Source organism: Lathyrus oleraceus, chromosome 4 (genome assembly GCF_024323335.1).
Source record: "Lathyrus oleraceus cultivar Zhongwan6 chromosome 4, CAAS_Psat_ZW6_1.0, whole genome shotgun sequence".
Taxonomy (NCBI): Eukaryota; Viridiplantae; Streptophyta; class Magnoliopsida; order Fabales; family Fabaceae; genus Lathyrus; species Lathyrus oleraceus.
Genome location: NC_066582.1, coordinates 248,026,707 through 248,049,474, shown reverse-complemented (window position 1 = coordinate 248,049,474; position 22,768 = coordinate 248,026,707). Strand labels below are relative to the sequence as shown.

Below are 22,768 nucleotides of genomic sequence, written 5' to 3'. Positions count from 1 at the left end.
ATTCATCTGTGCATGATCAAGTCATCTGTCAATTGGAAAAAGTCAACCAAAAGTCAACTGTTGGATTTGAAGGTGGGAGATGGTTAGAAATACTTCATTCATGTTCAAACAAGTCTCATTTGACATTTCAAACATCAACATTGAAGAAAATAAAGTCAGGACAAAACTTTCCAAAAATAGAAAGTGACTTATAATTCAAAATTGCCAAAAATGGAAAGATTTTCTCCTCAAGATTACATCATCAAAAATGCTTCAAATGAAATTTTGTTGAACATGAAAGTTGTAGATCTTGTTCTCCCATTTCCAAAAAGTCCAAGAACATGAATTTCTCATGTATGGTTGAAGAGATATGGATCAATCATTGCCAAGTGAATTTGAACTTCAAGAAGGCATAACTTTCAAACCATAAGGCCAAATGAAGTGGTTCTTTTTGCAACATTTCTCTCTTGACATGCACTATCCAATTCATGCATCACATATCATGCATTTCCATCACAAAAATTTTGGACTTTTCATTTGAATTTTGGAGGGAAAGTGGTAATTCAAAAATTATGCATTGCCTTCACATTTTACCAATTACACTTGGCTCCAAACAGCATTTGAAATGATTCCAAGGGCAAATTCGAGCACTGTTCCATTGGCATGCATTACATGAGGGTGAATTGACAAATTGGCATTACACTTCCATTTCACTAATCCATTTGCATTTGGCTTAATTGTGATTAGCAACATCATTAGCACACCATATAAAAGCTAAAGCATAACTGTTTTCATGATTAACACCTCATAATTTCCAGATCTGAAAAATCTCTGCAAACTTTTTCTCTCACTTTTCATCAATTTCTTTCACATACATTGCCTTGTTCTCGATTGGTTCATGATCCATAAGCATTGTGGAGGTAGATTGAAGCAAGATCCATCAAGTTTCATCAAGATTCGAAGCTGTTGAAGTTCAAACTCATCCATGGCAGTTGGAGATTCAAGCAAGATCCAGCACGATTGAGCTATTGTTCTTCATCCATTCATCCACCTAAGCCTTGAGGAGCATCTGTTTCTACATTACAAGACCTAAATCCATGGATTCCACTTCTGCATCTTCTTGAAGGTACCTAAGTTGCTTTGAGTTCTTTTGAACTTGCTTTTGCTGTTGCTTGGTTGCTTAACCATTTGAGGTATAATTCACTGACTTCATGTAGTCTGGAAGACCTGTCATGTTACTTGGGCAGGCACCTGTCTGAAGCCCTCCTTAAGAGGCAATGCTTGTGTTTGTTTATCTTTGTGCCAAGCAGGAAAAGACCTTTGATAAGGCAATTGGCAGATAAAAGAGATGTGCAATCCATCTCCTGCTATTCTGTGTGTCATCCACTTTGCTCACACACCTTATGTTGAGGCATTGTGGATATTAACCCAAGATCCATGTTGAGTCAGTCATATGTGGAGAAGAGTTCCAACTTTCTGAACTCCCACCCCTTCTATTTGAGTCAAGCTCTCCCAGGCCAGGGATAAGAGCTGTGAGGCACACCCCTCACTTCCCATTTCATCTGCTTCACCCTAACTCTCAATGTTAGGGTTAAGAGCTAACATCACCCGATTCCAGTTGGCTTGTGTTTCACAGCCTAACCTTGTATGAGCCCACTTTGTTTGTATATAGTGTGTGCTAATTGTGTGTATGTTTGCTTTGCTTTGCCTGTGCTGTTTAGGATAGCTTGCTACCTGTGCAAGTTAGATAGAAACCTCAACCTAGGACTATTGTGGATTGCATGATAACTATTAGGCTCGAGTCAGGCTCCCTTCTAGTTTGTCATTTCCCTGTTTCTGGTTAGGTTAGAAGTTTCTCCCCTGTTAAGGGGAACTACGTTGCCCTGATCCTCATACCAGATGAGGTACGTAGGCAGGAGGTCGTACGAGATCTCTCCGGGCACCCTTTTTCTTTTTGAGTGTGTTGTGCTTGACAGCTATCAGGCTCGAGTTCCCGACTCCCTTTTAGTCTGTGTTTTCACCCTTTTTCTTTTTGCGTGTGTTTGCTTGACAGTTACTAGGCTCGAGTGCCAGCCTCCTTAGTAACTTGTTTGTTGGTTAACCCTCTTGTGTGTTAGGAGATGGACGTAAGGCCAACGATTGGCAGTCCGTATCCTATTGGTGTTTGTTGTGTGGAGTCCGACGTAAGCCCAACGATTGGCAGTTGGTTTCCTGTGTGTGTTTGTTTGGTTCAGAGTCTGATGTAAGTCCAGCGGTTGGCATTCGGTTTCCATGTTTGCCCGTTTGTGTATTTGTTTTGACGTCTCAGCGTCTGCGCGTGTGTTTTGTTTCGGCGTGCGTGAGCCGAACTACGGTAGCTCTGATTCTCATTCCAGATGAGATACGTAGGCATAGGATGCGATATCCTAGCGAGCCTTTTCCCCTCTTCTCCCACCTGTGTTGTTCTCAGTGTGTGTGTGTGCATTCTTTTGAGCAGTGTTTAAGCAACCTTTCTTCTATTCTTTTGAGCGTGGATCCCGTCGAGTACGACGGATGCGTAGGGGTGCTAATACCTTCCCTTCGCATAACCGACTCCCGATCCCATCTCTCTTTGGTCGCGAGACCATGTCTTTTCCAGGTTTACTTCGAGCGTTTCCTTTCCCTCTTTTGGGATAAATAACGCACGGTGGCGGCTCTGTTTGTTTTGTTTTAGCCCGCCTGTTGTTTTTCGCGGATGCGACACTTGGCTTAGAGGGGATTCAGTCTCCCTAGAATCTAGGGACGCGATTATCCTTCCTTGACTGAACTTTAATCGGCTGCTACTTTGACATGTCATCTCTTACGTTTACTAAGTAAATGGGCAATGTGAGTTGACTTGGACGGTCCAATTTAAACGGGCGGTCTATCACCCAAATTTGCACCTCGTGGCGTATCGAGCAATCTACCTTTTTCACACTTGACACCCGCTTAAAATTGAGACAATAGACTTGCATCTTAGATTCCTGAACCTTCCTTTTTAAGATCTAGTGAAATTATCCCATTACAAATTTATATCTCAAAATCATAACAAATCCTCAAACATTTAAATAAAATGTATGAATTTAACTATTGTAATAGGAAAACTCAATAATAAAACTAAATTTTATTATTTGAATGATATACTTTTTGCAATATGAGAAGATTTATGCAATCATTTATATCATTAGACAAAAACATCCCATGCTTTTCCCTTGCAAATTAATCAACAAACATGTAGTTCATGTTAAAAACTGGTAGAACAACAAACAAATGATGTGAGTATTTTTTTTCTAACTCCACTTTCTATTGAAGTGATTCAATCATGCTCAACCAAAGTAGTTGATTTGGATTCTCTTCAGCTGTTCCACGGTGCATCAGCTACGAGAACCGTTCGATCTAGTGAGAAAAAGAAGAAACATCTCTGAGTTCTTCAAGTACTATTTGCTTCTAAGAACGCATTAAAATCATCTTTCGCTTTTATTAAACTAGGAGTATTGCACGAAACCGGAGAAGGAGGATAACGAGGTGTAGAGGAAGACATAGAAAACCTAACTTGATGAGGCGATGTATCTGATTTTCTACCATTTGGTTTAGAAGAACCATTCTTAAGAACCCCCTTAAGGTTCTTCTCAAAAACAAATGCTGATGTAATAGGTGAATGTACATCATTAGTAATATTTCCATTGATCAATTCCAATGGAAGATCAAAATAAGAACTTGTGTTATCTCTTTCAATATCATTGAATATTTTGGAAGAAGACCAAGAACCACATTCAAATTTTTCCAAAGAAACTGTCCTAGATATTGTACCTTCCATTTCTAATCCTTCTTTTTTAGGTTTAACCGACTTTGCTTTGCCGAATCCCGGAAGATACATGCAAAGAGCACTGCATTTGAATCCCCCGTCTGCAATTGTTTCAAGCTCATTGTCACTCGCATGACTCTCTTTGATAGTTTCATCTACGAATAAGCTTTCGTGATTAGTGTTGTCATGTTCGGCCGTGTTTGGTTTGATTAACCAATGATCGAATTCATCAAAGGGTGATAAACTTGCTCTTCCTTCTCCACATGATTTGCTCTTCCTGAAGATGATTTCTTGTAGCATATACTGTTGCTTGAGTGTCAAGTTACTATCTTGACTTGGAGATTCTGCAACCTCGCCTTTTGGTTTTCTCTTTGAAGTTAACAAAGGTGACGAGTTCGCGGAATTCGGAAGACTAAGACTCATGAACCTTGGCTTTGAAACTTGTAATGATGATAGTGAATTCACCACAGTTTGCTTTTCTTTTTGTAAGCTCTCCATTATCTAGTTTTTGTAAGCCATGATTTCTGATATTAGGGATATTTGTATGAGAAATTGAACTTGGTGGATGCACTGCTAGTATAAAAAATGCGTAGAACGTGAAGTGTGTTTAGCATGTTCCATCCATATTTTAGTAGTGATGATCATGTTCTCTCTCTAATCTAGATTAATTATATATATTTTTCCCTTAAGATGATGTTGATTTTCTGGTTAAGAGTGGTAAAGAAAAGGTTGATTAACCCTTTTATTATATAGTAAATGTGGTGTGCACGGGCACATGATAAAAGAAGGGTTATATATAGAGTAAGTTACATAGTGAAGTTCAAACGTGCTTGCATATACCACACTTCTCTCCCTTTTAAAAATGAAGAGGAGAACAATAGGTGATGTCATGTTTGTATAGAAAAGAATCTAAAGACAAATATAGTGAACATTTGTTGTCAACATTAATTTACACGATAGAAAATAAAATATAGAAAAAACAATCTTCATCTTACAAATCAATATTATTTTTAGGTCGACTTTTAAACTCTAATCTTTTAGATTATAAAATCAAACCTCGCAAACTTTATTTGAAAAGATGAAATTTTGTAACAAAGTTGGACAAAGATTTTTCAATTGGATATAATTTTCTTATTATATAGCAGTTCTTTAGTTACAATAAATTCGGCATTATTTAGCTACCAAAAATTCCTTATAAATTCAACTATCTAGGATGAATTCAATGGAGATGTTTTTTGAAATAATTTATATATGAAAACTAATTTTTAAGAGATTATTATTTTGGGCCGACGACATGCCCATGAGAAATAAAGTCCAATCAGGGTGAAGTCCAGTTCAAAAACATATCCGCCAAGACATTGATGATTCATAGAAGTCTCCACCATTAAATATGATTGGACGGTGAGTGAGGTGTCAAATCACACATCCAATAGTATACAAATTCACGGGTATCCAATAGTATGATTCGACTGCATATACGATACTATAAGACAGTATACAAATTCACGTGTTAGAATGCTAACTTGTAGATCCACCCATGCTCCGCCGTACCGGAGGTTTACTTCATCGCACTAAAACCTAAACTCATTTGATATCCACATAGTTCTAGTTCCTGCATAGAAGAATTATTATGTAAAAATTTCTTATAATAATCCCTTTTTCATAAGATTCTGCTAAGAAGTTTATTCAAAATAACTCAAACAGGCTGACTGACAACAAAAGTGGCTGTAGTTTAGTGGTAAGAATTCCACGTTGTGGCCGTGGAGACCTGGGCTCGAATCCCAGCAGCCACATTGTTTTTACCATATGTTTTTGGGGCAGCTTGGTTTATGAAGTCATGAGTTAAAATTAATTACCAACCACATTGTTTTACCATATTTTTTGGGGGCAGCTAGGTTTTGGAAGTCATGAGTTAAAAATAATTACCAACTACTAACAATTTCTAATTCAACACAGAAAAAACCCTGGAGAATGTTATGTGAACATATTGTGATATACTAACTCATTTCAATATAGTAATATTATACACTGAATTTGAGTGCAATGCCAGTTCCTACTGGAGGGAATTGTAAAACAAAATCAAAACTACTGAAACACCTATAATAATAGGGAAAGCTGAAACCAAGTATAGTGCTCCATAGCCCTGCAAAATAAACAACTTCCTTAATAAAAAGCTTAAAGGGTGACCCAGAAAAACTAATAACAAAAGGTAAGGAAAAGAAAATTTATCAAAAGAATGATAAAAAAAATTCCGTATTTTGCACCAATAATTTTTTAAGAACTCAGAAACTAGACTAGCAAATGTGTATATCATAAAGTCAAACTATAAATGTTTTATCTATACATTCTGTTATAGAAGGGAAGGACAATGCTCATTGCACCCTAGTTCTCTCAAACTCTATGGAAACTAGAAAATACCCTTTCGTACTGTTAGGAGATTGGAAACAAAATCAAATGACAATAGTATATCATTTTCGTCATATGTGGTGTGTCAGGATTTCAAAATCCGGACAAAATTGCATTTAAAATATTAAAAGTTTAGAAGAAAAAGAAGCAGGGCATTTCGAACATGTATGGATTTTGAAATCCGAACAGGGTGTTTTTTGTGCATTCTAGGCATTTCGGATAACTTGAGCTCTCTAATATATGATGCATCCAGATTTTAAAACCCTGATACGATTTTTTATGCATTCTGGGCGTTTTGGATGAGCTTGAACTCTCTTGTAATATGTGATAGCGTCCAGATTTTGAAATCCAGACAGTGCGAAAAGAACATTTTTAGAAAATCCACATAGGGTTTGAGAGCACTATTAAGAGTGCAATGAGCAACCCCTGGAAGGAAATAGTTGCATATAACATGGACTTTCCAACACACACCATACCTAGGCCCAGTGAGCCTGGGTGATGGAAGATGCAGACAGCTCAAAAATAAAACTGGGAGTGAAACCTGCCTAAAGACGGGACATTTTTGCGGCGTGGAAGGCCAATAGAAGGAAAGGAAAGAGGAAAGACAACATTGACACAATGATAGACACAGTAATGGACCCAAAAAAGGAAACAAACTTGAAAAAGGCACATAGAAAAGGACTTTACACTGCTCAATATTTATACCCAGTACATTTTTAATAAAGAATAGCTGACCCGAATATTTATAATGGGTGAAAGCTATTAGCCTAATATTATCGCCCATGTTTATATTAAAAAGGTACAGGAACCCACTAAAATGAATCCAGAGATTCCACACTAATGTAAAACTGCAGTACCATGGTCTACATGACAATAGTAATGGTGGCTAACTAACCAAAATTAAATCACAAATAATGTACAAGGCATGTAAGGAACTGACCAACACCGAAGGCACTTCTGTTTCATCGTCTGTATCCACATCTTCAATTTCAGCAGCCACATCCCAGTCAATGTTTAGTCTCTTTGCAACCACTTTAGGATCGATTCCAGTGTCAGTGGTTTTTGCATATAGAGATTTTTTTGGCTTTTTCTTTTTTATTTCAACCTATCCATTTGAACAAAAAAAATATCAGCAACTGATTTGGCGTTATACATTATATCAGTGGAAAATAATGGAAGTTAGTATAAACAATTAGTTCGGGACAATGTGGCAAAATTTGAAGTTTTATATGGAAATAGAGTAAAAGGACCTTCACTGTATTTCCAACATGAAAATCAAATTTGTCAAACATATAAAAGAGAATAAATAAGTTAAAATAATAAAACAAATTAGAAAATCTTAGCATTGACAATGGATAAAAACTAAACAATTTTAGAAAGAGCGTAATCAAATTCAGTGGTAAATCTTTGTAAAATAGGTTTTTACATTAGTGAGGTGCATGGTAGTCAAAATCGCGATCCTACTCGTAGGATCGTACGATTTTACGATCTTGCAACTATCCACCGTGCCAGAGGATGATCAGAATCGTTTTTTGGTAGGCACGGCCAGAATCGCCGTGATATCACGTGAAAACGGTAGAATCGCCGTTTTTGTTGAAAAATTCCGTTTTTGTTTAAATTAGTTTTGCAATCTGAAACGATTCTTTTCAGCCTAATAACTAGGATAAATGATACTCCCTCCGTTCCTTTTTAAGTGTCACATTTTGACTTTTTACACATACCAAGAAAACTAATTATTAATGTTACTTTTTAAACAATAATTCTCATTTTACCTATAATACCCTTAATTATATTCTACATTCATTTTACTTTTTCTCTCTCTGTAATAATTATATAGGGGTAATTTTGACAAAAGTGCATTTAATACTACCTTGAATTCTACCAGTGACAATTAAAAAGAAACACAAATTTATCAAGAAAGTGACACTTAAAAGGAACGGAGGGAGTAATAATTAAGAGTAATTAATACTCCGCCACCAAATAATTATGAATTTATTCAACTTCCCAAAATATATTATGATTAGGGTAACTTCCCAAAATATATTTATTCATTCCAATTTATTCGATTAAACTATTTCATCTCTCTTCCTTTAAATAAAATGGTTGTCTCACTCAATATTTCATTCTCTATCTTCTCTTTCACGGTTAAAGTAACCTTTCATTCTCATTAAAAAAAATTTCAACCTGTCTCCCATGGCTTCAAGTTCTGCTGTTGGAACTTTAGTTGTTGGTGCTTTCACTACTCCCCCTGCTGTTGGAATCTTTCTCCCATTTTCTTATAAGTTTTCAATTATTATTTGCTACTGTTTTGAATGCTTTGAATGCTGTGGTGTTTTGGAATTGTCTTGAATTAGTTTTAATGAATATTATCCTATGAAATTTCAGTTTTTAAAAGTAATTTTAGTGTTATTTGAATTTTATTTTTATATTATGTAGTGTCATATCCATATTATTAATCTATATGTAAAATATATGTGAATTTCTAAATTTGGTAGGATCTTACGATCCGTGTTACGATCCCCCGATTCACGATCTAATCACCCCAACCCGATCTTGCATAGGATCTCAAGTTTGACTACCTTGGTGAGGTGTGGTGTTCATACTACAGACAAACTTCAACGTTTATCTAGTTTTTCTTTCAGCAAAAAGTAAAATGTGACTGAAGTTTTCCTATTACAACTAAGACTCTTAAGTAAGGTAGTTAAATAAAAGAGAAATGATATTTTGACACGAAAGTTTGACATCAAATTTTGATAATCAATTTATATGGTTGATGAAATTCGAATATGTTGTTAATTTCTCTCTTCAGCCATTTCCAGCTCCATTTTTCACGCACAGTAGGTAGAGTTGTAGGTTAGTCGGGATGGGTAGGGTCATCAGGGCACAACGTAAGGGTGCTGGATCAATTTTCAAATCACCACCGTAAAGGTCCCGCAGTCTCGATTTCGGTGAAAGAAACGGTTATCTCAAGGGAGTAATACCGGCATTATTCATGACCCTAGTCGCGGTGCACCTCTTGCTTAGGTAACTTTCCTTCATCCATTTAGGTATAAGAAATAGAATGAGCTTTTTGTTGCTGTTGAAGGACTCTATTAACCAGAATTTTGTAATGTTCATATTTACAAGTATCGATTAACCATCCAAATTGTGTTAAAATTGATGTTAATTGTGTTGAGTGGATAAATAATGAGTTGTGATGTGTCACCTCACCTTCATATATTCATTAACCATCTTCTACTGAATGTAATATCTTTGAATTGTGTTAGCCATTCAAGTTGATGTCGAAACTTTATGTCAAATTTGTGTCAAAAAAACACAACTCTTAATCAAATTAGTAAGCATATAAAGAGACACTAGTACAAGTTCAAGTTCAAAGCCTTATAATACTATTAATGTTTTTATCCACTTGAAAAATAGTACCTCAATAAAACAATACAAAGAACCTGATAGAGTAAAGGCCAAACTGTATAAACACAATGCAATCAACTGCCTCATATACATGCACACTGAAACATAGATTAAAACAAGCCCAAATTCAACCATACCTCTAAATTAGGCCATGCATTCATTTCCTCAGCAAGCATCTGGAGAACAACTTTATCCTTTGGAATTTTCCCTTCATTCACCTAGTAAATGCAAAACCATTTTTTTTAATCTGAAATCAGCTTTTGACCGTATATGGAGTTTAAAAGCCAATGCCACATAACACAAACAGACAAAGAAAATTTTCAGACAATGAACTGCTGATTACTCTCTAACTGCTATCATGTTGGCTTTAGAAGCACGTAGTAGAAGGGCTGCTAGAGCTAGAAGTTACCAAAAGTGATTAACAGAAAGTTAATAAAACTAGCAGAAAGGTACTTTAGCAATCTGAAAGTGGGATGGAATGTAATGTAATTGGAGAGATTTATTTAGAACGTTTTCTCAAACAAAAATATTAATCCAACTCCTTGTGTTTGGTTCAAGCACACAAAAATGGATTGTGAGACGGAGCATTAGCTAGATTATCACAAAAGGTTTGAAAAGTTGAAGTTTTGGACAATAGCGCAACAAGATTTTACCCTAAAAAAATCTACCTTCGACAATAAGCCAAATATATCTACCCTAAAAAGTGACCAAATGTTCCATTCCAAACAAGATTTTAAATAAACTCTAAAGCTTCTGGTACGAGTTAGACTGTTCATGCTTCTACAAATTAAAGCACAATTTAGATAATCATTGCTATAGAAGGAAAAACTTACTTCTTCCAAAGCGGTAACTAGATCATCTCGTGTTGGGCCATCAAGATCTTCAATACCGAGTAATCTTTTTCTCTCAACATCTCGGGGATCCTCAATCATTATGGTTAGTTTGACCTGGAAATAGGATAAAGAAAGAATCATTAGAACATCATGGGCAAGGACAACATGATCGGGAGATGCACTTACATAGTGAGCAAGAACAAACGCACAGTAAAAACTGAAGCTTATTTTAAAAGCTTGATGGAAATATATAATTAGCATAATTATACATTCAACGATGTTTACTAGAAAGTGAATTTAATCGATTCAACTTATAAATTATATTATGCTATCTTAAAAATTATATGAACAAAGTTTTAGCGAGTTAAACTTTTGTATCTATATAATTAGCATTAATAACAATAGGATTTGCTTCAAGCGCCAATTTTATAATTAGCATAATTACACATTCAACGATGTTTAGTAGAAAGTGAATTTAATCGATTCAACTTATAAATTATATTATGCTATCTTAAAAATGATATGAACAAAGTTTTAGAAAATTAAACTTTTGTATCTATATAATTAGCATTAATAACAATAGGATTTGCTTCAAGCGACAATTTTATGCCCCTGTACCTTTACCTGTCTTGAATGTACTTACATAGCACATTCAAGAGCTAACTTCGAGATGCATGCTTTTTATTTAGGAAATAGTCTCACTTAGTGAGTCAAGAGAGGAAAGGAGGTTAAAGACTAGCTTTAGAAGCACATGGCACCCATTTGAGTAGAGGTAAGACTATGTGTATGAAATGTAAGGGTTACAGAAGAAAAGTGCCTCACAAGTAGTATGGTTTAAACATCTTAGGTTATTGCTCAAATCAACGGAGAGTTGTAAAGAGATGTAAGCTCTCATATTCATGCAGGGTATCTGAGGTAAATGAGGGTTTCAGTTGTTGAATAGGATGAAGCATTGGGAGGTAAAAGCCAAACACAAGAATAAATTCGATGTAGCAAAGATGACAATGTTGCGCGGGATGAAAGGAAATACTAGAAAAAGGAGGATTGTAAAGAGAGTAAATCCTTGATCTTTGTTAATACTTTCTCTTATAGTTTTACTAAGCCTTCATCTGCTTCTAGTGATTTGACTATCCTCCATCCAATCTACTCTCTTTACTATCTGTCGAATCTACAGGTCTTCTCTCATATACCTAAACCCCCTAAGTCAAGTTTCCGCCATCTTTTTAAGGATAGGTGCTACCTAAACTCTCTCTCTAATAATGTCATTTCTCATTCTAGCATACCTAATCTTACCACACATCTAACACAACATCTTCATTTCCCCTAAGTTTAATTTATTCTCGTGTTGGTTTTCCCCCGTCCAACACTCTATCTCATACAACATCGTCAATCTGATTGACAGAAGTTTGATGAAATTCTCCCTTCCATTAATTAGTAAAGTAAAATTGGAAAAAGTATTAAAAAAAAGTGAAAACTGAAAAAAGAGTATACCTCCCCGAATAGCATGTCCCGGTTTTTTTTAAGCAGCTCCAAAACCTGCAATAGGAAATCAAAATCCACTGATAAATAAATAAAAAATTAGGAAAAAAAAAAAGAAGCAGTAAATTTACCCTTTTGATTTGGGCAATATATTCAAGGTCTTGAGGGGTTGGTTCTTCTTCTTCATCATCATCATCATCCTCCTCAACATCATCATCATCATCATTCAGTTGCTGTGTAGAGGAAACACGTAGGTCAGAATCTTCATTCCCAACAGAGGCAACGACGGAAGAAAGTATGGTTGATGTTCGGCGATGAGTGATGCTAAGCTTCGTGAACTGTGCTCCGTTGCTAAGGAAGGAGTGAGAGTTATGATAACAGCGAAAGGTTGGAAGAGAATGTGATTGTGAAGATGAAATTGAAGGAAGTGTTAATGGCAACGGTTGTGATGATGATGATGACAGTGCCATTGTTAACAACCTTCGCTGCTTTTTCTATCCTATCATCTTTCTTACAAACATATCCTAATGCATCTTTAAATTTTTTTTTAATTTTATATTTATGTGAATAATAATTACAACATTTTAATTCGTAGACAAAGTAAAAATAGCCACTATAATAATTTTATTCACACATATAATCGTGAAAATTAAGCCACGAACTCTGGTATTGGATTTTTTATTAAAAATTAATTATAATATAAATATTATAATATAAATATTTTAATTATACTATGAATTTCTTGAATTAAATGAGTATGAAATTATTGATCTAGTGTTTAATTCTGACTAGTTAATGTAAATATGTTTATATTTATAAATCAAAAAATTTTAAAAAAATTATTATTACTATTTTAAAACTATAGATTTAATGTTATGTACTTTAATTCTAATTTAAAAAAGTATTTGGAAGTATTCGCAAAATAATAATGTTTGATTATTTCACTATTTAGATAAATATTTTTAACTTTTAATTTTATTTTATTTTAATTTTATATAAAAATAATAACATTTATATTTATCTTTATTAAGGGTTATATTTGTGTTGGAGTTTGATCGAAGTCTTTCATTACTTAGGTTTTTGAACTTTTGAATATATAAATGTGTGAACGCAACCTCACCATTTAAATTAATTTTTAGAAATGAAATCCAACCACATTTAAGATGGTGTTAGAGTGTAGTTTTAGTCAATGGATTTGTGGGTTATGAGCTCAACACACTTATGCGATTAATTGACTCTTATGAAATCAATTTGTTCATTCAATTTCTAATGTTTTTTTTATGATTTTGGAAGTATTCAGAAAAGTATTTCACATCGTACTCCTATTAGTGTTGATTTAATTGTTAATGGGTTATTGGATTGAGAAATTAGACTGAAGTCTCTAATAATCTAATTTCAAATAAATGAACTTTATATATTTCTTTATTTGTTTTTTTATGCTTTTATTCACAAAGTAAAATATCAAGGTAAAATTGGACTTGGTAATGATGAATGTGTTTTTTACAAGAAGAAATGTCATAGAAAATCTCAATGTCACAAATTGTTGAAAGCAAATAAGAAGAATTTTAAAAGTCCTTCATCCAATGTTTGTTGTTGTTGCTGCTCTAACTACCACTAGTGTTGGTTCTAATTATGTATATTCATCTAAAACCACTTCTCAAATATTTGATATTGTAGACCAACTCCAAAAGACTCTTGTCGCTCATCCACATGTCATATATGTCTCATTTATTAAAGGTTTGAACTCTTCTAGTTTGTCAAATATGTATCCTTCCACATGGATCCTTGATTTTGTAACATCGCACCATATGTCATATGATGATAAATCATTTGTGTCTTTAAATTTTACTTCATCTATGTCAGTTGTTGTCATACCCCAAAATTTATTCTTCATATTCCTACCTTTTGCTTAGTTTCATTTGCATACATGAAATCATATCATGTATCATCATAACTTTAGCATGACCTTTTGCATTTGGTCATTGGCTCACAAGCATGTCCACATTCTTTGTTTGATCTTAACATTAGAGTTTTTTACTTTGATTTACTCATCAACTAACCAAAGCACCAATAAGAGATGATACTTGTTTGTTCATTTGTTCATATAGGTGATCATGCTTCAATTCAAGACAAAACGAAGGTCATTTTGGTCAAGAAAGATGCAAGTGTGATTCATTGATTCAAGGGTGGTTCATGTGTTTATGCCATATCACTCAATCTTCAAGTCATCCTCAAGATCATTCAAGCTTTAATCAAGTTCTCTTTAAGGGATGCTCATTCCATCATCATTTTAACTTAGGATGCAAAAGAACTTTAAGTTGGCACAAGTTTGGTTGACCTAATTTGCAAGTAGGATTTACTTTTGGTCCAAACCCCATAACTTCTTCAAATTTCAACCAATTGACAAGTTCCTTTAATCCAGATGTTCATAATGAGTTCCTCTACAACTTTACTTCAAGGTTCAAGCATCAATTCAATCCCTAAAGACCTCAATTTTGGAAAGGGCTAAGTTGCCAAATTGGGCAAAAACCTTGTCATTACCCCACCTGGAAGCCATGCCATTTTCAGCTCAAGCATCTTTTTCATCTCATTCCTTTTGTCTTTTGTTAAGCTTATGTCAAAGTTCATTTGGCCCAAGTTTGGCTCAAAAATCATGAGGGAATCAAAAGTTATTCAATCATGAACGCGAGGTCTCAAAATATCAAACATGCCCAAGGTTGATTCAACCTAATGCCTGACCCAGAAATCAGGTCACGACCTGAACTTTGAGACCATGCCATTTTCAACTCAAGCCTCCTCTTGATATGATTCTTTTTCATTCAATTCTTTGCAATTAAAGGAACAAAATGTACGAAGCAAAATCAAAAATGCACGAGGGGATTTCATTTGGCCTAGCTGCAAAGATGGTGTCATGAACTCTGTTTTTCATGCAAGTTTCAGGTTACCAAATCACTCATGTTTCAATCTGGGACCACCTTCGCATGTACAAACTTTTTGTAACTCCAAAACACATGCAAACAAGTCTCAAACGACCAGATTTCAGGACCAATTCACACTTTTCATCCCTCTTCTCACACGAGTTGCAAAAGTGAGAGTTTCAACCCCAATCCACACGATTTCATATCCCTTCCACTTATGTGAGCTGCTCAACACCTTTCCTATAAATAAAAGATCATTTTTCCTTCATTTACAAGCTTTAGAAAGCCACAAAAAACCCACTACACTTGAACTCGAAACCAACAAAAACCAGTTAACTGCTCCATCGTATCAAGCTCGTTTTGCTTCGAATCTTTGCCCATAACTCATTATTGGCATCATCTGAAGATAACTGAAGCATTGTAGTGCCCTGAAACTCCTTTGAACCAGACTTCCGATTTCACCATTGTTGACATTTGAAGCTTCAACTGAAAAGCTAGATACGAGTTAAATTCCTGAACAAATAAGTTATCACTCTCTTCGTGAGGTTCCACTGATCAAAAGTCCTTTGTTACCTTTCCCTTATCTTTTGTATTCATCATTTAATTTAATTTTGAAGAACTAGGGTTCTTCGTGTTTTTTAGCAAATTCTCTTTGCTCAAAGCCAAGCAATGGCTCTGAAGCAAAGAGACATGAACGATGATGGATGTTGTTGCTGAAACGTGTGAGATTTTGGCCAAAAACACCGAGTTCATGATGTTTTAGAAATCAAAGGGAGGTTGAAGATGAATCTGCTTGCACGTAATTCAAATCTCCCATCCAATAATATAGCGCCAACGCATTTTTTCAAACCACATAGCCATTGGCGCCCTTTTTCTTTTATTTGTTTTATTTTTATTTTCCCAATTAATTTTTAATGATCTTTGATTCCTTTTTTATCAATTTTTTTACACAAAGTCTCTAAAAATATTTTGCATCACATACATTTTTCTCCCATTTTTTTATTATTTTTGCATTTTTTGGTTATTTTTATTTCATTTTCTTTTTAATTTCCTTTTGCAATTTATTTTTTAATCATTTTCAAACCTTTTTGCATTCAACTTTTAGAATCCATTCATGAGTAATATTGGGGACTTTGTATATTTTTCTTAGCCATTTATTCATTATTTTGCTTAAGATTTGATGAAATCGATTAAATAGCAATAGTAGTTGAAAATAGTGAAGATTCAAATCCTAATCGATTACATAGAGTACCTAATTAATTGCAAGGATTTTTTTTTGAATTTTAAATAATTTTAATCGATTAGCCCTGAGGTTTAATCGATTAGAGGGCGAGAGACTTGTTTACCCTTATCTTTTTAGGATTGGTTCAATCTTTGACCCAATTATTTTTTGCGCCATCCTTTTATTTACTACAAAGGCTTTATTTTTAGCAAATGCTCATATGAGGTATTAGAAATTAAATTAAAAATATTTATTAAATTAAAGAAAAAATATTAAAAATACATTTAGCATCTGTTAGGAAAACATAAGTTCTTTGTTCTTTTTATAACAAATGGGCTACATCTATCTTATCTTCACTTAGTGATTTAAAGGACTTATTTCCCTTTGTTATTTTAGGAAGTGTTGAACCTGTTCTTTTTCAGAGACATAATATCTTTGAACTTTTTACTATAAGAGCATTAATTATTTAATTTTCTATAGCGATTTATGATAATTATTTTAAATTTTTCTCTATATGATGAGTCTTTTCCATATTTTAGAATAGAGGATACAAACTCAATAAAATCCAGAGATATATACTTTGGACAACTTCTAATATTGCACAGTTTAAAGCTTGATGTTGTAAAGCATACCTATAATATAACTTTATTTCTTAATCTTTATGTTGTGAAAACAATACTGGAATAACAAAGTATAATCGATTTTTTGATCGGCAAGAAATCCACATGGATAGAAAAAAAAGCAAGAAGAGCACAATAAGTTGATTATAAATTATTATTCTTTACTTTCTCTTTAAAACAAGATTACAAGTGTTACAGAATAGCAAATAACGTCTCTCACCCTAATTAAGATTTGCGTTATACAATTATGAGAGACTAGTATGTTATTAATAAGAAAACTAACACACTAAATTAATGGACTTTTACACACAGGCACATTACATGGGCTAACTTAGAGAACAAACTAACTTAAACAATTGGGCATAACAAACAGACTCAATTCGACATGCTAACAATCCTAGCATACTTCGATTACAACATGTGAACAGACTTCGATGACATGCTAATGATCTTGTCGAATTTTCGAACCAAGAAGCTACCCTTAGATCATACAAAAGTTTGTTCTAATATCTCACAAACTCTATAACATCAAGGGAACAAACTAGCTTTCTTCATTCAACTTTATCAACTGCATACAATGGAAAAACTTGTAACTTGATCATATCAGCAACATTGTGATTTATCGAAACCTTTAGCACTTGGACTTCTCCACACTCGATTACCCCTCTGACAAAATACAACCTCACATCGATGTGCTTGGTATGTTCATGATAAGTTGAATTCTTCAACAAGTGTATAGCACTTTGACTATCACATTTAACAATGATAACTCAACCTTGAAGTTTCAGCTCATTAGAAAAAACTTCAAGCCACAATGCCTCTTTCACAGCTTTAGTGAGGGCGATATCTTTCGCTTCAGTGGTTGATAAGGCAACAAGCTTTTGAAGTGTTGCTTTCCAACTAAATGATGTGTCAAACATAGTGAACACATATCCATAAAAATATTTTCTGGAATTCATACAACTTGCATAATCACATTTCACATACCCTTCGATTTCTGCTTTACTATTTCCACTACATGCTCCACCATAAATCATGACTCTATTCAGAGACTCATTTATGTATCTTAAGATCCCCTTACAATTGACTAACCTGGCTCCAACGGGTTTCTTGATCATTTCACAAGTGTGGTTATCATGAAGAGACTTCATCTCATCATCCATGGCCTTCTGCCATTCAGTCTTATTTCGACTCCTCATAACTTCCTTATAGTCTCTAGGTTCTTCATCTAGAACCTCACTTGCAGAGATTAAGGCATAAGCTATGAGATCTGCATACCTAAGTATTTAAGGTGACTTGATGACTCTTCTCGGCCTATCTCTTGCCAACAGGTAGCCTATCTCTTGCCTTGGTTGGTTGGTTGTTTTTATCTCTTGAAAGTTCTCACGCATCGGGGACGGAGAAGTAATTGATTTTGAAAAATGTCTCAATGCACTGGGGCGGAAGACTTATAGTTTGAGGTGAGTTTAAATTGATTTTATCCCAATTGATTATTCGCAAAAATATAATTATTAATTTCTTTAAGAAAATAAATTAAAAGGTAATTATATAAACCCAAGTATTATATTCTTTATCCCTAACTTTTTTATCTCTTAAATCCTAAAATTTTCTTAGGGATTTATCCCATGATTATCCCCATTCTCGATTATAAAAAAAATCCAACTATTTTGATTTAAGAAAGTAAACTCATAGTAATATTTATATATAATTATTTTAACAAACATATTAAAAGTTTAATTAATAAACTCAAAGACCATATCTCTTATCCCTAATGTTTGTCCCCTGTTTTTATCCCTAAAAATTGTTATAGAATTTTATCTCATTTAATTTTTTTTATAAAAATATAGTTATTAATTTATTTAAAAAAATAAATTAAAAGGGTAATTATATAAACTCAAGTATTATAACCCTTATCCCTAAAATCCTAAAAATTTATCCTTATTTATTGTATTAAAAATTATCCCAAAATTATTCCTAAATTATCCCATAGTTATCCCATTAATTTTTATCCCTTAAAACCTAGGATTCTATCCCATATTATCCCAAAAATTATCCCAATTAATTATTTACAAAAATATAATTACTATTTTATTTAAGAAAATAAATTAAAAGGGTAATTACATAAATCCAAGTGTTATATCCCTTGTCCCAAAAAAATTTATCCCTAAAATCCTAAAAATTTATTCATATTTATTGTCCCAAAATTCATCCCAAAATTATCTCTAAACCATTATGTAGTTATCCTATAAATTTTTATCCCTTAAAATCCTGAGTTTTAATCCCATAAAATTATCTCATATTATCCCTAAGATTTTCCAAATTAATTATTTGAAAAAATATAATTATTAATTTATTTAAGAAAATAAATTGAAAGGGTAATTATATAAACACAAGGGTTATATCTATTATCCCTAATTTTTGTATCCCATAAATTAACCCTAATTGATTAATATCTCATAATTAATCTTATTATTATTTATTTTTTTGCCGAAGTCTTTTTTAGAGAAAGTATGTAGAAATGGTTTATATTAAAATAATTATAATTATTAAAAATACAATCAATATCAACATGATACACAACAACAAAAAAATAACTTATCAAAGTTATATAAGTGAGGGAATAAGGGAACAAGAAATAACTTATCAAACAGTTATATAAGTGAGAGTTATATAAGTGAGAGAATAAGGGAATTGATGATGATGAAGATTTTAGGATTTGATGGTGTTGTTCCTCAGTGTGAAAAACAACCACTTTAGAATACTGGATTTAGTAAATTGTGGATGATTGAAAACTGTGAAAATGGGTTCTATTTATATGTAAAATTATGTTAAAAAAATTAAATGAGATTGTCTATTTTTAGAATATTTTAATTTAATCTGATTTTCCCAATTTCTTAAACTCAGGTCAATGAATCTGGATGGATTCATAGTTTGATGAATTTAGATAAAAAAAATATTTTAAATAAATGAAAATAGGCTAATTACCTAATAATAATAAAAGATTTTAATTTTTTAATTTTAATTTTAATTTTTTTTTAGATTTATTCATAAACTCATGATTTTAATGAAAAAATAATATTTTAAAATATACTTTAAATAAAAATACAAAAATTAATAATTAAATGATAAAAATCTATTTTTGTGATTTAAAAATAAAATAGAAAAGTTAGAAGTAAAAAAAAAGGGAAAAGGCACTAAAATTAAGAAATATGGAATTCAAACTCATGACATTTTCCTTTGTAAATCCTTGTACTCCCTTTTATAATCAACTAAGACATTCCATTCATTTGAGATAAAATAGCATTAGTGAGTACTCCCTCCGTTTTTTATTATAAGTCGTTTTTGACTTTTCACACATATTAAGAAATGTAATAATTATGGTATGAAAAAGATAAATTATGAAGGATTTTACAAAATTATCCTTCATTAATGGTATTGGAAAGACAAAATGACATAATTGAAAGAAGAGAGAATAATAAATATTTAAGGGTATTGTAACACCCTTCTAAAATACCCCAATAATTTAATTAAATATCAAAATATAACATCAGAGTAATTATGCCCATTAAGGGTGTCACACAATATTCCACACTTTTCAACAATATAACGGTCATGCTCTTTTATTAATTTCAAACTTAAACAATTGCATAAAACACAGCGGATATAGTTTCATCAATCATGTAAAACATTACATGGACAATGGTTCTCAACCAACAATAAAACATTCGAAACAAGTTAAGACAACCCATCCCGATGTTACATCTATCAGAGCACGACCCACTACGGACTCCAATAATTAGCTTCTACTCAACTCATTTCTCGTTACCTGAAAAATAGTTGTAAGGGTGAGTTCCTCAATCAATATAATGAGTATTATAAAATATCATGTTATGTTAAGTGATTCAACACACTTCATCACCCTAATCAAAACACACATTCAGGAACAACATATTAATTCAAACATCATACTCAATAACAGCACAACAATACCAACACAAACACACGTATAATATTGGAATACATTCATTCATATTATACGCCATACATATATTATGCAATGAGACTCCATGCATGCGGTACCGACTATTTGTGAACATATAGTTCAACCTCACCGTCCAAATCCAGGCACGGCTACCAAGCTCACTAGTCCCACTCATTTGAGACATAGTGACTCACTCACTAATTCCTCACCATGGGAATTAGCTACCACCCCAAATGGGCCATGCTATGCACGCTAATCACCTAGCATGCAAACATCAACAACAACAATCACAATGATTTACTCACTAATTCCTCACCATGGGAATTAGCTACCACCCCAAATGGGCCATAATATGCATGCTAATCACCTAGCAATGCAACAACAACAACAACTCAAGAATAGACATATGCTCACACTCTAAGCCATAAAACAGTCTATTCACAAATGCATACATTCACATCATCATGTATACCATCACATATCATCAACAAAAGCATATCATATCATGCCACATAATCACTCATAGTATTAGCACACTCTACTAATACCTACACTATTCAAAACAACGGGAAATGATCCCTACAACATCATACCTCAGCTAAGTACATCACTCAGCCTAAACAACCAAAACTGCACAACTATTGCTCAGGAAAACCACAAGTCTGCCCATACGCGTATCGCCTATGCCCATACGCGTATGGCGCATTTCCTCGCCCATCCCATACGCGTATCGCCCACGCCCATACGCGTATGCTACGCGTACCACATCCTCATACGCGTACCAACAGAGACGCTTTCACGTTCAAAACATCATCTCTTTCACTCATACGCGTATAGCATACACCATACGCGTATCACTCCAGGGATACGCGTATCACACGCGTATGGCGCGTACCAGCGCCAAAACCCTCATTTTCAAGCCATCCCATACGCGTATTGCCTAGTGCCATACGCGTATGACCAGAATCCAGTTTTCCAGATCTGCTATGGGTTTCTCTGCTACGAGATCCTTCAGATCCAACCTCTCACAGTCCAATTTTTTCATACACGTTCGTTCGTTTTATCAATTACAACTCAGATACATTCAACTTCTCAAATCGCTAACCTTACTACATCTAATTCCTACAATTTCATCAATTATCATCCAATTTCGTTCATCAATATTTCACAAATTCATCACATATCATTTCAATCAGAGTCAAATTCAGAGGTTCATCACTACCCATTACATGCTATCCCATAAGACCCATCAAACGATGATAAACCCCCCTTACCTGAGTAAATCCGGCAATTCCGTTAGCTTCAAGCTTTTCCTCTTCTCTTGCTCTGCCTCTTTTCCCTTTCTCTTTCAGCCGCTTCTCTTTTCCTTTTTCACGTGAAAAACCCTTTTCCAAACAATTTAGGACTTTTTATTATTCCAACTTATATACTCCAATAATAAAACCCAATAATATTATCCCAATAATAATATTAATAATCCAATAATTTTCTAATTATTTAATTAAATTAATAAATAAAATATTAACTTAATTTAAACAATTATCTTAATTTCATCGGGGTGTTACAACTCTCCCCCACTAAAAGAGTTTTCGTCCTCGAAAACATACCTCAGGCGAACAACTCAGGATAAGACTCCTTCATCTGACTCTCAAGTTCCCAAGTCACATTGCCACCTGCTGGTCCTCCCCACGCTACCTTCACCAAGGCGATCTCTTTACCCCGCAACTGCTTCAACTCTCGATCCTCGATCCTCATAGGTGATGTTTCAACAGTCAGGTTATCTCTCACCTGGACATCATCTACTTGGACCACATGCGACGGATCATGAATGTACCTCCTCAACTGAGATACATGAAAAACCTCATGCAAATTCGCAAGCGACGGCGGTAAAGCGATACGATAGGCTACCTCTCCTATCCTCTCCAAAATCCGATAAGGACCAATAAATCGAGGTGTCAACTTCTTTGACTTCAAAGCTCGACCAACACCAGTTATCGGAGTAACACGAAGAAACACATGATCTCCCTCTTGGAACTCAAGTGACTTCCTCCTCTTGTCATGATAACTCTTCTGACGACTCTGAGCAATTCTCATCTTCTCCTGAATCATCTTAATCTTT

The 22,768-nt window shown here is 33.8% G+C and overlaps 2 protein-coding genes and 1 non-coding gene across 4 annotated transcripts; 1 reads left to right on the top strand and 2 right to left on the bottom strand.

Moving 5' to 3' along the window:
* Positions 1-3,406: 3,406 nt before the first annotated feature.
* On the bottom strand, positions 3,407-4,279 carry LOC127136907 (uncharacterized). The gene has a single exon (XM_051063417.1). It carries the CDS (start codon positions 4,277-4,279, stop codon positions 3,407-3,409), a length of 873 nt encoding a protein of 290 aa, XP_050919374.1.
* An 860-nt stretch (positions 4,280-5,139) lies between these two features.
* On the bottom strand, positions 5,140-12,477 carry LOC127074879 (ycf3-interacting protein 1, chloroplastic). Of its 2 annotated transcripts, XM_051016290.1 has the most exons (7): positions 12,039-12,477; positions 11,920-11,964; positions 10,429-10,542; positions 9,733-9,813; positions 7,128-7,292; positions 5,879-5,924; positions 5,140-5,393 (listed from the first exon to the last, which is right to left on the bottom strand). In XM_051016290.1, the coding sequence occupies exons 1-7, from the start codon at positions 12,375-12,377 to the stop codon at positions 5,353-5,355; spliced, it is 831 nt and encodes a 276-aa protein (XP_050872247.1). In that variant the 5' UTR covers positions 12,378-12,477; the 3' UTR covers positions 5,140-5,352. The 2 variants fall into 2 exon arrangements, with proteins under 2 accessions (XP_050872247.1, XP_050872246.1); XM_051016289.1 differs by lacking the exon at positions 5,140-5,393 and having other exon boundaries at positions 5,754-5,924.
* On the top strand, positions 5,503-5,574 carry TRNAH-GUG (transfer RNA histidin (anticodon GUG)). The gene has a single exon. It is a non-coding gene; the product is annotated as a tRNA-His (tRNA).
* Positions 12,478-22,768: the final 10,291 nt, after the last annotated feature.

What these genes read in the sequence shown, in the direction of transcription:
- LOC127136907 (XM_051063417.1), bottom strand. Translation starts at nt 4,279, where the DNA reads ATGGAGAGCTTACAAAAAGAAAAGCAAACTGTGGTGAATTCACTATCA.
- LOC127074879 (XM_051016289.1), bottom strand. Translation starts at nt 12,377, where the DNA reads ATGGCACTGTCATCATCATCATCACAACCGTTGCCATTAACACTTCCT. An exon ending in ATGCATGGCCTAATTTAGAG is followed by an intron (nt 7,293 to 9,732) that starts GTATGGTTGAAT and finishes TCAAATGGATAG; the next exon opens with GTTGAAATAAAAAAGAAAAA. An exon ending in CAGAAGTGCCTTCGGTGTTG is followed by an intron (nt 5,925 to 7,127) that starts GTCAGTTCCTTA and finishes TTTATTTTGCAG; the next exon opens with GGCTATGGAGCACTATACTT.